The sequence below is a fragment of the Otolemur garnettii genome, unplaced genomic scaffold (genome assembly GCF_000181295.1).
Source record: "Otolemur garnettii isolate 467f Iridium unplaced genomic scaffold, OtoGar3 scaffold00031, whole genome shotgun sequence".
Taxonomy (NCBI): domain Eukaryota; kingdom Metazoa; phylum Chordata; class Mammalia; order Primates; family Galagidae; genus Otolemur; species Otolemur garnettii.
Window position 1 is genome coordinate 4,838,894 of NW_003852426.1, and position 15,825 is coordinate 4,854,718.

Here is a 15,825-nt window from a genome sequence, read left to right on the forward strand (position 1 = left end):
GCAGCTGGTCCTCCTCCGCCATCCACAAGAGAGATGGGTGGGGGGCACCTGCCCAGCTCTCAGAGCTGTCCCAGAGCACGGTCCTCAGGATCTCAGAAAGTGTTTGAGGCTGTTCAGAGCTGTCAGGAGTGAAATCCCACCCTGTTCCCCACGAAGCCTGGTGTGCTTCAAGCCACATGACCAGACATCCAAGGCCATCTCTGTGGATACCCCAGGGGCTACCTGGCCCACACCACAATCCTCTATCTGTGAACTTTATTCTCCTGGCCGCTTGTCCACATCTAACAGACTCAGTAGCTTTACTACCCACCTCTTTGCAGCTCACCTCTGTCTGGACTGGAGCCCCTCAAGGGCAGGAGTCCACCTTCCCTCTCCTCCTTCTCCCTAATGCGTAGTACAGCACATAAGTTTCCAGCACACATTGGAGCCAGCCTGCCAGGGCTACGTAATCCAGTTTTGCTCTCTAGCTTGATCCAGGCAATCAAACAAATTCTCTAGGCCTCAGTCCCTCCTTCAACCCACAAAGTAATCACAGTAACAATAGAGAGGACCTCATTAGTGAATACACAGAAAGGGCTTGACACATGGGGTCCCTGGGCAAATGCTAGATATTCTTATTAAAGAAAAAGAAAGGGCTGGGACCATTGTGCCCATTTTGCAGACAAGGACATGGAGGCTCAGAGAGATAATAGTGTCCTCTGAGTATGACAGCCAGGAGCCATCAGAAACAGGGTGCAGATGGAGCTGCCTTGCCCCCTACCCTGTTCCCCACCTCTTGGCACATGTCCTCCAGGCCTGTGGGGCTATGCCCACCTTCCCTGCTGACTCTGCTCTTTCTGCTCCATCCACAGGCCAGGCCAGGCAGCCACACACTGAGGCTCAGATCCTGTAGCCACCTCTGGCCACCAGCCCAGGCCAGGCCAGGAGCCAGGTAGACCTAGAGATCCCCTCCCTCCCAGCACAGTCCCTCACCCAGGAGCAAGGGACCCAGAATGGGGCCAGCTCAGGCACAGGCTTGCTGCCCACTCCTCACCCTTCTAACCTGGCAGCTCCAGGCCCTCAACTGTCAGGCTCTCAGCATCAGCTGTTTTCTTCACAGATAAAAGGCAGCGATGCTTTTAGGTACATGAAAGCTGCAGTGGACAGAAATGTGTGGCTCAGAGAAAGCTGGCAAGATGGGGAGAGAGCTGGCTTCCAAAGGCCCTGCCTACACTGTCATCCCCCACCTGACACCCCCCCACCTGCCTAAGCTGTGCACCCTCCCCCAAAGGGCCTCTGCTGTGGCGAGGAACACAGTGTGCCCCCTCTGCCCAGGTGCTAAGGACACAGACTTAATAACCTCCAGAGAACTAGCCTGGCAGGGAGACACGTGGCAGTGAGAAGGAAGATTCCTGCCACGGGCAAGAAGCAGAGGGAAAATGGTCGTGGAGTGAGGGGTAAACAAGAGAAAGGAACTGGGGGCAGGGCAGGGCTGCCGACAGAGGTTCAGCCATAAGGGACATCCCAGGGAAGCCCAGGGGCACTGTGGAGGGATCCTGAGCAGAGCCATAGGGCTCAGAATGGCTCCTCACCTGCAGGGGAAAAGGAGGGTCAAGCCTGGCAGCCTAGTAGAAGGCAGAGGGCACAATCCAGACAGTAGCTGATGGTCCCTAGACCAGTGCAGGGGCATCAGGGTAAAGAGAGGTTGGGGGAACTTAGGGGAGACTCCCAGCATTAGGGATCAATTCTATGTGGGAGGGACTAAGACAAACCCTGGTCTGGCCTTGGCCACAAACACAGCAGAAACGGAGGCCAAGATGGGGTCCCAAGAGAAGGGCAAGGCCGGTCGGGGGAGATGAGTGGGCTCTGAGGGTGTCTGGGGTGCCTGGGGCAGCCCACAAGGCAACCTGCAGGAAGAAAAAGCCACAGGTCTAGGGCTGGCAGGGCAAAGGACAGGGGAGTTTGGAAGCCACCCTGTTCAGAAGCTGGGACATCCAAAGCCATGGCATAGCTGACACTGCCCAGGGAGACTAAAGAAGGCAGAAAGGAGGTCAAGGAGCAGGCCTCAGAGAACACTTAAGGGTGGGCAGAAGTGGAGGAGCCCGTGGAAGAGACAGAGAAGGGGCAGGCAGAGAGGGAAGAAAAGCACGACAGGCTGCCCGGAAAGGGTCCTGGGAGCCAAGTCCCTGGAGAAGGGAGACGGCAGGGCTGGGGGCAGTGAGGGCATAAGATGGGGACCCTAAGGGGGCAGTGTAAGGAGAGTCAGGCCAAATGTTGGGGCTTGAAGATGATGGACGGGTAGTACAGAAGGAGACACAAGGCTGGGGTTCAAGGAGGCTGAGAAAGACAGCCACAGAGAGTGAGGACACAGTGGGGAGATGCAGGGAGACCCCAGAGGGCAGCAGGTGGGCCTAGAACATATGAGGACACCGGTGGCCTCCAGCCTTTGGCCCTGACCAGACCCATCGCTGACATGGACCCCCAGGTCCAAGAGCAGAAGAATAGAGACCCGTGTGACCTGGGATAGTCCCAAGGAAACCTCACACACTCACACTCTCCATGAAGCACCTCCACCCCAGTACCACAGAAGGAGGCCTAGGGGAACATGGCAGAGGGTGCCTGGGCAGGGGTTAGGCTGCCACAACTGGGTAGCCTTGGGAGGACCAGGACAGGCTCCAGGTAGGGAGACCACCTGCCCCTGCCTCAGGGCCTCCTCCAGGGTCACATACCAGAGCCCTTCCCCTTCAACAACCACCTGTTCCCACATGCACCCAAGCCATCTGGGGAGCACCAGCCTCTTCCCTACAGACCCTCTGGCAATTCAAGGCAGGCCAGCCTGGGCAGCTCGCTTCAGGACTGGAAACCTCATTAACTAGATTGTATTCCTTTGCTCTGCAGACAGATCAGCCACCAACTCCTGGCCCCAAGCATTCAGTCACCGTAGGGTCTGGCCACAAGCCCCTGTCTAGCCCCAGGCTGGCCAGCCTAAGCCCCAGTGCCTTCGATCAGCCTTCAAGGGCCTGTCCTGCACCAGTCTTGACTCCTTCTCCTGAGAACTGAGCCAGCCAGAGTCACTTCCCCAAGTAGCCACCCCTAGGGCCCTCAGCCTCTCCTTCTCTGCTCCTCCTTCGGGCCTGACCCTCCTCTGTTGTTATGACCTGCCTCCCCATCACACAGGCTCCTTCCCCTCATACCAGTCTGCAGAGCTTCCCTGCTGTGAGGCTAGAGCAATCTGAGAGTGCCCTAGGCCACACACAGTCATCAAAAAGAGTAGGATATGCCCACAAGGCCAACATAGTCCCTTTGCCTCAGCTGCTCCTGGGGCCACCAGCCTCCTCCATACATTCACAGCACCCACCCATATTCTGCAGAAACTCCACTGGTTCATTCATTAATTCACTCACTCAGTGACAGTGTACTCAGCTCCTATGCATGCTCTGCACAATCTCAGGTGCTGGGCTGAACACAGCAGAGACAATCCCCTGCCTTCGTGGAGCTGACATTCTAGAGGGAAAGATAATCAATAATAAATGAATAGGCTTGGCACCTGTGGCTCAAGTGGCTAAGGCTCCAGCGACATACACCTGAGCTGGCAGGTTCAAATCCAGCCTGGGCCCGCCAAACAATGACGGCTGCAATCAAAAAAAAAAAAAATAGCCGGGCATTATGGCGGGTGCCTGTGGTCCCAACTACTTGGGAGGCAGAGGCAAGAGAAGTGCTTGAGCCCAGGAGTTGGAGATTGCTGTGAGCTGTGATGCCACAGCACTCTACCCCAGGTGACGGCTTGAGGCTCTGTCTCTGGAAAAAAAAAATATTAATAATAACAAATGAATACACACATCACTAACATCAGGTGCTGGTCATAAGAGCCATTGGCCAGACATTTCCAGCACTCCAGCACTCTGTCCTCCTGGCACATGGTGAAATCACAAGTCCCTGCCCCTTGTGGCTGCCCAGGGCTACTGACAAGTTCTGGCCAATGAGCTGGGAGAAGAAATATATCTCTATTCTGGGCCAGAGCATTTCATCACAGGGTGGCCATGCCCTCTGCTGCTGTGACCAGCAGTGCTCCGACCCAACCCAGGCCCTAAGGAGATGGAGCAGAGCACTCCACCAACCCATGTGGGCATGTAACACAGCATTCCTGAAGTCTGCATTATTCTAAATCACTCGGACTAGAGGGTTGTTTATTACTGCAGCATCACCTCACCTATGCTGACAAATACAGGCAGCAATAAACATTTTACTCTAGCTCGAGGAGCACCAAGAATGAGTCTTATTTATCTCCACCTCCAGAACCTGGATGAGCCAGGCTCACCCTCATCCAGGCTGGTAATGGGCTGAGTTGGATTGAATTAAATTCACCCAAGTGCATACACACACACACACCATACAATCATCATCACTGTATAAGAGCTGACACTTACTGGGTGTTTACCATGTGCCAAGAACTGTCCCCAGCAGTTTCATACACCTTAACACCTGCAATCTTATAGCAACCCTATTAGCAGGCCCACTTATTTTCCTCATTTTTCCAAAATTCAGATACAGAATATCTTGCCCAAGGTATTTGCAAGTAACTTCCCCAAGGTCCCATAGCTGGTAAGTAGCTGAGCCAGGATTTGAACCCAAGGAACTAGCTGCAGAGCCTGTGCCACTCATTGTCACATAAAACCTCAGTCTGTCTCCTCCTTACATGGGTGGGCCTGCACATACATATGCATGTACACGCACAATACACACATCCGAGGGTGGTGCCAACAGCCTCCAATGAGAAGGCCGCCGGCATCCCCTACTGGGGAGGACCCTTGGGGTGGCAGCAGGCGAGCAGGCCCTACTCCTCTGTTTGCTCAGCCCCCACCTCCATTCCTGGCTGTACTATGGGCTGACAGGCTGACGTGGCCCATCTGTCTCCAACACAAAGGACTGGGCAGGGGTGGGGGCCAGGGGCCCTGTAGGGTTGTGTAAAATGGCTCTGCTTTGAGCAATAGCTAATTTCTAAACATAATTATTAATTTCATGCTTATCATATGCAAACCTGTCTCCCAGACGAGATGAAATTGATTTAATTAGAAATTCCATCATCAAGCCTTTTGGATTGAGCTTTTAATTAGGATCACCAACCCCACCTGAGGCTGCCAGACAGTGGGCTTATGGCCCCTCACTTCTCTCCCTGAGGCCACAGGCACAGCCAGGATGTGTAGGCACCTCCACTACCACCAGTGCCCCTCTGACAGGTAAGGACAGGATCCTTACCTGTCCCCAGCCCACACAGCAAGGCCCAGAAGCCACAAGCAGTCTCTTTTTTCTCTTGCCACCATAATGGGAAAACAGCTCAGGAAGAGTTTTCATTGTCTTGCAGCTGGAAGGACTGGCGCATTTAAGGTACACAGAGGGTAGAAGTGACAACAGGCCTCCCTTTTCCTGTAAAACTCATGTACCAGCCTTCCCTTGGGAGCCCTTGCCAGGTGCTAATAAAATGCCCTTTACAGCTCAGCCCAGGGGCAGTCTATCAAAATTACCAACAACACTTGGTATTTTCACATAGCCTTTTCACACACATTACCTCTGACCTCATCTCCAACCACTCTCATCTTGGCCTCACTGACTGGGCTCCAGCCACACTGGCCTCCTTGCTGTAAGCACACCAGGCAGTCGGCCTCAGGGCCTTTGCACCCGCTATTCTGCTGCCCAGATGCTCTTCCCCCAGAGATGTATGTGACTGGCTCCCTCTTTCTTGTCCTTCCCTTCAAGAAGGAAATGTCCTGGCTCGGCGCCTGTGGCTCAAGCGGCTAAGGCGCCAGCCACATACACCTAAGGTGGCGGGTTCGAATCCCCAGCCCAGGCCCACCAAACAACAATGATGGCTGCAACCAAAAAATGGCCAGGCGTTGTAGCAGGCGCCTGTAGTCCCAGCTACTTGGGAGGCTGAGGCAGGAGACTCGCTTGAGCCCAGGAGTTGGAGGTTGCTGTGAGCAAGATGCCATGGCACTCTACCCAGGGGGATAGCTTGAGGCTCTGTCTCAAAAAAAAAAAAAAAAAAGAAGGAAATGTCCCCATCTCAGGGAGGCCTTCCCTGACCACCACCACCCTATTTAATGCCAATCTTACCTCCCTCCCCTTCACCCCATCTCCACCTCCCCTGCTTAGATTTTCACCACAATGATCCCTTTCTAAAAACTATATTTACTTTCTTATTTCATTAGTTATCCACCTCCCTTTGAACTCAGGGATTTCTTGTTATTCCCCAATGTGTCCTTAGATGCCTGGTACAGCACTTGGCATAGGACAGGTGCTCAATGAGCACAGGGGACTCTGTTCCCTCCACACAGCCAGTGGGTGACCCAAGCTCCATAATGCTGCAAGCACCTTAAATGGATGAGGAAACTGAGGCTTGCCCAGTCACGGAGCTGGTGAACAGCTGAGTTCTGATTCTCACATGGTCTGACCTTGGCCTGAACAAGCCCACATCACTGTGGAGCAAGTGGGCCACCCCACAGCAGTGTCTAGCACGTGGGAGATGCTCAGAGGGCTCCTTCCTCCTCCCCAGGTCTAGGCAGGACCCTCCCTCTGGCCCTCATCTCCTGGGGCCTGCTGCACCCTGCCCCCCTGATTTGATACTGACACCCTGGAAGGCAATCGTCGGGGAGCTGTCCCACACTGCCTCTGTCCCCCCTCCTCAGGACCCACCCAGCCTCTTATCAGGAGAACAAGCGGACACTTGGAGTAATTTCCAGGTCTGTTCTGAATTATGTTTTCTGGGAGAGAACCAGACAGACGCAGGCAACAGGCCTTTGAACAAATATTTCCCCAGAAAGCGCTTTATTCAGTCTCTTGTCTCACCCTTTTAAACATTATATGTTTTCTTAGGAGCCTAGGAAAAAAGGGGGGCTGATAAGGCACGAAGGCTGGAGAAGAATAGAGGGCGCAAGTGGAGAGGCTGCGGCTGACAGAGCAGGCGGCTCTGATGCAGGCTCAGAGGCAGGGCACAGATAAGAGCACAGGGAGCGCCAGTGGGGGAGCGGCCAGGGCCGGAGCAAACAAGATCCTCAAATCAGCACTTGTCCTATTTCATAACCGAAATGTAGATCAATAAATTACACTCACTTGTGCAGGTTTTACATGCTGACTCCGTAACCTTGTCAAGATTGATACATGTGGAGGACTCTGAGGGGAGCCCTGAGACCTGTGCAGAGGGGCCAGGGGCCAAGGCAGAGCCCCCCGGGCCACGGCCTGGGCCCCCTTTTCCCAGGAGGACTCAAAGTCTAAGTTCCCTGACGTGAGAAGCTGCCTCGCTGTGTGACCTCGGGTAAGTCACCTCGTCTGAAAGCCTCAGTCTTCTTATCTGTCCAGAGGGCACCATGATGAGAATCTGGTTTTATCAAGCTCACTCTGGGAGTCACATGAAAAATGGGCATTAAAGAAACTTGGGAAAAGAGATGGAAATACCCAAGATGCTGGGAGCCATTATCGCATCTCTTTTACACAAAGGAGGTACACCCTGCAATCCTCATCACATCCTCCATGCGGGATGCCTTGGCCTGGATTTCTAGATAAGAAGCTTCCCCTGAGAGCTGAGGCACTTGCCCAGGATCACCCAGTGTTGGAGCCAGAAGTTACACTCAGCCCCATCTGATGTCAAAGCGGAGCTTTCTCTGTGACGCAATGCCAAGCTGAGGGTGGCGCAGGGCAGGAAGTACAGGCTGACCTGCAGCTGGGAATGTGCTGGGCCAGGGTGGGCATCTTTGTGAGTCAGGTGAGAGGTGACAGCAAGCAAGAGCCTGCTCAGGTGACAGTGGTAATCATAACAGGACTAGCAGGTATTGTTTAATGAAGACCTACTCTGTGCCAAGCGATTCTCATGAATTATTTCATTTATTTCTCACACAATAACCCAAGGAAGTAAACACTGTTTATTTCCTTTATTTTTCAGATGAAAACTGAGGCCAAGAGAATATGAAAACAAGATTACACCGCAAGTGGCAAAGCAGGATTTGAACCCAGGTCCATTTGGCTGCAGCACCTGAGTGCTCTCCCCCACTATTCCCCATTTGGCACATGTTCCATCTTCATTCCAGTCTCCTGCCCTTTGCCCACACCATCTGTACCTGAGAAGCAACCAGGAAGGGGATCAAGAGTGCTTGTTCTAGGCCTTTCCCTACCACATCCCCTGGGCAAGCCACTTCATCTGCAAGCCTCAGTTTCTACCACTGTTCAGTGGGACAAAGGGAAGGGCCCCTACTAGATGGGAGTGACATTTGAAAGCCTATTCCTAAATCTAGTGACCTGCCCACAGGCTGTGGGAGTTGGGCAGAGCTAGAGGACCTGGTGGTGTGGCACCTGGGGTGTCTGTGATTGCACCTGTGCCCTGATGACCACTTTGTGAGTACTTGAGTGCCTGCAATAGGGTGTGGCCAGGCTGGGAGAAAATTAACGGTGGTGTCTGCTCCACGCTCTTCCAAGTCAAGTTAATGTGCTGCGCCGTGTGTAATATATTGCGCTATATTAATATAATATGATATAATGGGATGTATTACCATTATTGAACACATGAGCCGATAAAAGTCACATCACCATCACTCCACATAATTTATATCACAGCCAGGCCAGAGACCAGGCCAGAGCCAGGATGGCAGACCCAGCTGGCAGACAGGAGGCCCCGCTGGAGCTCTGGAAGCTTCCTCTAGGGAAAGGGGGCCTGAGCCCTGGGAGGAAAGCCAATAGCCAGCTCAGAAGATAGGTATAAGCAAGTCTAGGTGACCCCCAGACCAGGAGTGTGAGCTATGGTTTGCAGGCTTTCAGTCCCTCCCTACCAGCCAGTCCTCAATGTATAATACTTTACCCCACAATGGCATTTGAACCATGTGGTCCCTTCGTCAGTTGGCAGTCTTGGTGCTGGTGCCCACCCTTCTCCCAGCAGCTCCTCCCAGGCCTCTTTTGCTGGTCCTGCCTCCTTTCCCTGATTGAACCCTGGTGGCCCCAGGACTGAGTTGCTCCATCACCTCGCTCTCTGGGGCATGGCATGCCACCTAGGGGCTTCACAGGTCCCCCCATAGCCCAGATGCTCACCATGGTACCTACTTGACAGATGAGAAAACTGAGGACATGCCCTGAACTCCAGGCTCTCATCCCAATGCCACTTATTGGGAGACTCAAATCCAGCAGGTCCAGACTGAAGCTCCTGCCCCCAGATCCTCCCAGAGTCTTTCCCAGCCAGGTAACTGCTGCTCTATCCTTCTACCTGCTCAGACCGAAGCATTAGACATGTCCTTGAGTCCTTTTCTCACATGCTCCCAACATGATTTATCAGCAAATATTATTGGCTGTGCCTTGAAAATAGACCCAGAATTCAACCGTGACTCCTCTCCTCCACCAGTGCCACCCAGATCCATGGCATCTATGGCTGGACTGTCACAACAGGCTCCACAGCCCCCTGCCTCCCACACATACCACCCTCCCCACTCCCCACCACACACACACACTATACTCCTGCCTGGCAGCCAGAGGACTCAATTAAAAACGTGTTAGACCACATCTCTCCTCTCTTCCCTCATCATACACAGAGTAAAAGCCAAAGTCTTTCAGTGGTTCACCAGGCCTTTCCATCAGCCCGCATCCCCCTCCTTTCTCCCCCTCCCCCTCCACCTCAGTCACTCTGTTCCTACCCCTCTGGCCACTCCTAGAGTCTCTCTCCCCTGCCTCACCCAGCCAGCCCAGCACCCAGCCTGCAGGGGGTGCCTCCACCCTCCGGAGCCAGGAGCGAGAAGAAACCCAAAGGAGCCCCTCTTGTTTCCTGACTGCCCCCACCACAGTGTTTGGGTACTGGCAGCTAGTTGCTCTGACCCAATCTGTCAGTGCCCTCAAAAAGGGACATTCCACACATACCCTCACCCACCACACTTGAGGGTTATTTGCTGTGAAGCCCCATCTCTCTCTGTGAAACGATGGCTTCTGGTCCTTGGCAAGAGGGGAGGTGATTTGGCCTCCAGCCCATCGTACACGCTTTCAAAGTACATCTCTTGAGCAGGCACTGGGATGAGACAGTGAGCAAAAGCAGACAAACCCCTGCCCTCATGGCATTGAGTCCTGTGGGAGTGGCAGCCTCTAACCAGGTCCTCACACCAACACATTCATTATCACAGTATCTGAAAGATACTGGGGTCAAAAGCCCGAAATCCGGCTAGGGCAGCCAAGGAGGGCTCCCCTGAAGAGGGGGAGCTGAGATGACACCTGAAGGTAGGTAGCAAAGGCCAAAGGAGCAGTAGGTACAAAGCCCCTGGGGCCAAGAGCCTGTGGTGGGTTCAAGAAACTGAAAGGCCAAAATTGAGAGATGCATGAGCACAGTGTGAGAAAATAGATCTGGGGCAAGACAGGCCCTGGAGACCAGAGGGAAGCCGCTGCAATGGTCCAGGTGAGAGGACAGTGGCCAGGACAAGGCGTGTCTGTGGAAGCGTGACCCTCCCACAAGCCTTCTGGCTACCAAGTGTCTCTTCTCTGTGATAAACACTTGGCAAGTCCTTCAAACTCTGAGCCCACCAAAAAAAAGAAAGACAGGGCCTGGAGCAAGGCAAATAAGATGTCCAAGGCCAGCTGCCAGGGTCCCCTCTAGGTCAAGCCCATTCCTTCAAGAAAGTCTGGCTGCTAGGGGTCCTCTAGCCACCCTAACAAAAGAGGCAGGCAGGAGGGGCCAGGGGCCCAGCCCAGAACAGAAGGCCAGCCCAGGTTTCCCCTCCACTGCCCTCAGGCCTACAGCTCTGTGAGCTTGCCACTTGCAGGGAGCCTGAATTCTAGTCCACCAGTAACTCAGCGTGTGGCCTTGAACCAGACCTGCCCCCTTCTTGTGCCCAGGTTTCTCATCTAATAATCATAGCAACAACTATAACAATCTCTAACATTTACTGAGCACCTACTATGTCCCAGGCTCTGCCCTCTGTGCTGTATATTTGTTCATTCATTCAGGCCTTGCCCCAAACCTGTCACAGACAGAAGGACTAGTATCCAGCCCATTTTACAGGTGGGGAGATTTACCCAAAAATACTTAGTGGTAAGTGGCTGTACCAGGGCTTGAACCCTTGCAGTTGGGCACTGCCTGCCATCATGCCATGCTGCCTTGATAAATAAGGATTGGACTGAATCACCCCTGAGAGCCTCTACCTCAGAAATCCCACCTCTAGGCTGGAAGGTCCCAGTTTCTTCCAAATGATGGCAGACACCGTTTGGGGTGGGCCTCTCCCCAGGCCCTCTATTTCCCTCCACCTTCTGTGGAGACTTCCAAATGTCCCCTTCAGTTCAGCAACCACATTCCACGTGCCCACAATGTGCGCTGGGTCCTTCCTCTCTGCTCCATACCTCTTCTCCTGCACTGGTATGTCCAGGCTCACCTCCCAGATAAAGTGCCTATAATCCTCACTCAGGTCTGCTCTGGGGAACCCCCCAGCCTGTCACAGTGCTTCCCACCATCGCCTCACTGCATTCAACCCTTACCGTAGCCTCCACAGTACGTTATTATCGTTGGCTTATGGGCGAGGACTCAGAACTCAAGTTGGCCCATCCTTGGCCTCACAGCTACTGACAGAAGCCAAGGTCCACCAATGCCAAAGGCAGGATCCCTCCCCCAAATGGCTGACCTCCCTCCTAGCCTGCAGCAAGCACCCCCAGCACATATGGATCCTGTCCAGACAATGAGGGGATGGACAGGAGATGCCCACAGACTCTCCCCATCCAGGCCCAATGTGTCCAATTTCAGCCACTGGTGATCTGAGCTGACACCTCTCTGTGAAAGTGAAGCCTTGCATGGCCCCTGACCCCTTCTACCCAGTCCCACCTACAAAGGCCCTTGCCCTACGATTTCCATAAGAGCCCACAGCTGAAAAAGCTCTGCTTCAATAACCCAGGCCTCAGTGGGTCTGAAGAGCAGCCCACCACCCACTCAGCAGACATCCCTGGCAGGGCCCTCTGGCCTCTGCTTGCCTGCCTCCTATGACAAGCAACTCACCACTTCATGTAGTAGCCAAGTCCAGTGCCAGAGCCTGCCAGGTTTTCAGGACTCTGAGATGAAATCTGTCTCCCTGACACTCTCATGGGATTCCAGGTCCGTTCTCTAGAGCCCAGAGACACAGCTATGCCCCCGCCCAAAGAACCTCCAAGGCCCCTTGACTCTGCTGTATGTCCCACACACACCCAGCTCCAGCCTATTCCACTTCCCTGGGTGGTCTAAGTCCTCAATGTGACACATTGGGTCACACGCTCACATGCCTAGGCAGGACCACCATATAGAACAAAGTAGTCCCAAACCCTCCATATTTCAAAGGAAAACCCTGGCCCTGCTTCAGCCCCAGTGCCTCACTGACCTCAGCTCTTACCAGCCCCCACTCCCTACCCCTACCACACCAGTCCCCAGCACCCTGAGCACAGCACAGCCTCATAACCTTTGCAAGTGCTATGCCCTCTGCCAACACAGCTTCACCACAGGACCTCCTCGGTCACTCCGTGCACGTCTCATAGAGGTGGTCACTGAAACATCTTGGCTAAAGCAGCCCCACCTCCTGCTCCCCTTACCATAGCCCTTCTCAGCCTGACTTCACATGGCATTTCTCTCCTAGAACACATGTCTGCCTCAGCCTCTTAGCCATGCCTGGGTACAGGGCTGGCAGTGCCCCCTAGCTTGTGAGTTCCGAGTCAAGGTGGTGCCCCTTCCCAGCCCACGCTGCAGGCCATCTGTCCTGCCTGGCAGCTCTCCTTGCTGAGCCTTCCTCTAGCTCTGGCCTGGAGGAGCAGAAACAGCAGGAAGCTTCCCCCCAGGGCAGGCTGGGACTGTGGAGAGCCAGGAGCACACAGGGAACCTGTGCCCCCAGGCTGCAAGGAGCCAAATAGGGACAGGTCTCCCCACAGGTACCCTCAGGGCTGCCAAGACCAAGCAGACAGCTCCAAATAATCCATTCTCATGCTTCTGGGTGTCAGCTGGTGTTGGCAGGGGCCAGGAAGGAGGAGATACATACACAGACACGCAGCCCAGGCTCCAGCCCCGCCAGAAGCCAGGGCTCCGAGTCAGCCCTCCCACACCCAAGGGCCTGCACAGGCACCATGGGGAGGACCCTCACACACACAGGCTCACACACAAACACACTCAAGGGTTTGCCCATGCCCACTCCACACACACCCAAATACCGCCACGCACACAGCAAAACACAGTCTGAGTCACACACACAATACAACACAGACACACAGAGCATGCTTCGGACAGACAAGGCCACTCAGGCACACACGTGCACAGAGCATTCCTGACAATCCACCAAGCTCACAGGCAGGAGCACAACTCACACAGGTGTGCCTGCACATGCATGAGCAGCCGCACAGATTCTCCTGCACACACGCTCACAGGGCTCACGGTGATGAGTATGCCCAACAGTGTATATGCACATACACACACACAGAGTCAGGCCTGGCAGCAGCATGAACAGTGTGTATTGGGGAGCACAAGAGAGTGTTTGAAACCCCAGATCTTACCAGCCTACCCACCAAGCAGCTGGCACTCTCAGCTGCCCAGGGGAGTAGGACAGTGCTGACTTGATATCCCTGTCACTACTCTAGTAGGGGACAGTTTTTCTGAAGAACTGGATCCAGCCTGTAGAAGAACCAGCCCAATTGGGGCATAGCTCAAGGTGGGCAAGAGCTAGTACGGAAGGGTCAGGAGAGGGAGCAGCCAGATGGCAGCAGGGAGGCTTGTCCTAGACTGCCACACTTACCAGCCTGTCCTGCCACCCAGAACATCATAAGGCTGTTGCCCTGCCCCTCTCCCCAAACAACAGCCTGCCTGGCACTTCTGGGAGAGAGCGTGCCCAGGCCAGGCCCCACCTGTTCCATTTCCTGGTAGTCCAGATCCTCCAGGAGGCCTCTGGGACACTAGAATCCTCAGAGGACCCTCAGCAAGAAATGGGGACCTTGCCAGCAAACTGAAATAGGGGAGCCTTCTCCTTCATCTCAAGTGGCACCAAAATTACTATAGTGGGGAACAGGATCACTCCCTGAGAGCCCTGCTCCAGCCCAGGAAGAGAAGAACAGTGTCTGTAATTTGTTTTAATAATCCTGCTGAACTGGGAGAAAATTAACAAATGAGAAACCAGCTTGAAATTAATCAAACTTCTCCCTGTCCATCCCCCCACCTTCCATCTTAATGAAGGTTATTTATCCAACGAGCGATAAAACACGGAATTAAATTAAATAGGCCCTTTCTTTTCCTCCTCTCCCCCGCCCCAGGGAGGCAGTGTCTCCCTGCTTACAGCTCTATAAGCCATACTGGGCTGGCGGCCATGGCAGATCCATGATTCCCAGGCGCCAATCAGAGAATTTTCCCATAAGGAGCCCCTCAATTAGTGCAATACCCATTTAGGTCTCACTGTCAGCTCTCTGCCAAAAATAGGAAAGACAGTTAACCACCCTCTCAAGGTAGGACAGAGGGAGGGCCCTTATCTGACACAGGTCAGAGGGGCCCACTAGTTTCTCCTGGGTGGAGAAGGCAGGAGTATGAGCTTCCCCTCAGATGAGGTCAGTTTGGTGCCCATGGCAAGTTCCAGCAGGAAACACTATCCTGGCCCCAACTTTTTGGTGGGAAGGGGCTAGAGGTAGCAGGGGGAGCTGAGGAAAGGTTTCCTGGGAGAGCAGAACTCAGCCCCCAGAGCTCCCCCACCCAGAGCAGGAGGCCAGAAGGAGGGCGTGGCATGGATGTCCTCACTACACACACCTTCTCAGCCACAGATGCACCCACACCCTACCTTCCTTGGGCAGGTCATTGGGCATCTGCCTCCCCAAGTTTCTCTTCCCTGCAGCTTTTGAATCCATTTATGTTTTTAGCCAGGGCCACCTTTTGGGCTCACAGGTTCCTAAATAATTGTTCTCAGGGCCTGTTCAAAACCATTCCCTTTGGTCTTTCCTCTGTCTTTGAAAATCATAATAATAATTGCCTTCCATTTACAGCTTTTACATATATTCTGCCATTTAAACCTAACATTAACCTGGATAGAGAGATTTTTGTCACAATGGACACTTTATGGGTGAGGGAAATGGACAGGGTACTGGACAGGGTCTATCTAGCAGCAGCTAGAGGTCCCAGTATTGGTGGACAGGGGCTTAGGAACTAAGGGGACAGGGGAGGAGGTTTTGCAGAATTGCCAGGCTCCTGGAAGCCTCTTCAGGGACTCTCTGTGAAGCAGGGCTGGGGGCTGATGACCCCTGGGAACAAGAAAGGGGAGGAAGAAGACGCCAGAGAGGAGGGTGTTACAGATAACCTCTCCACACCACCAGGTCTCTCACAGTGCTACAAATCGGTCCTCACACAGCAGACACGGTGCCTTCCAAAACATAAATCTGATTGAGTCACTCTCCTTGAAACCCTCAAAGGCTGCCCATTGCACCTGGAGTAAAAAGCAAACTGTCTCACGGCCCACAGGCCTGCTGATCCAGGCCCTGCTGCCTCTTCCCCTCCTCTCTGGGCAGGCTCCTTCTGGTTCTCAGATGGACCAAGAACCCTCCTGCGTCAGGGCCTTTGCACTGGCTGTGACTATCACCTAAAACACTACCCAGCCACCAACTCCCTTCCTCATTTGCCCAGACCTATGTTGTATTGTCCCCTCCATATGTCTTCCCTAATTGCCTTCTATACAAAGAGTCCCTCCTGGCTCGGCACCTGTGGCTCAAGTGGCTAAGGCGCCAGCCACATACACCCAAGGTCATGGGTTCGAATCCAGCCCGGGACTGCCAAACAACAATGAGGGCTGCAACCAAAAAATAGCTGGGCATTGTGGCGGGCGCCTGTGGTCCCAGCTACTTGGGAGGCTGAGGCAGGAGACT

General features: G+C 53.9%; 1 protein-coding gene across 5 annotated transcripts in view; it reads right to left on the reverse strand.

Annotated features, from left to right (window-relative positions):
* GRM4 (glutamate metabotropic receptor 4) overlaps window positions 1–15,825 on the reverse strand; it is a 117,084-nt gene that overhangs the window by 67,852 nt on the left and 33,407 nt on the right. The window contains exon 1 of one of the 5 annotated variants that reach the window (XM_023512828.1): window positions 7,087–7,368. The exons of 3 other annotated variants lie outside the window; for them this stretch is intronic. Coding sequence is in view for 1 of the 2 variants with exons in the window: in XM_012804684.2 (XP_012660138.1) it covers window positions 5,236–5,331 (96 nt within the window). In the remaining variant the exon portion in view is untranslated. Of the gene's footprint in view, window positions 1–5,235; window positions 5,356–7,086; window positions 7,369–15,825 lie in introns of those variants that run through there. One more of the 5 variants, XM_012804684.2, reaches the window with a different exon arrangement.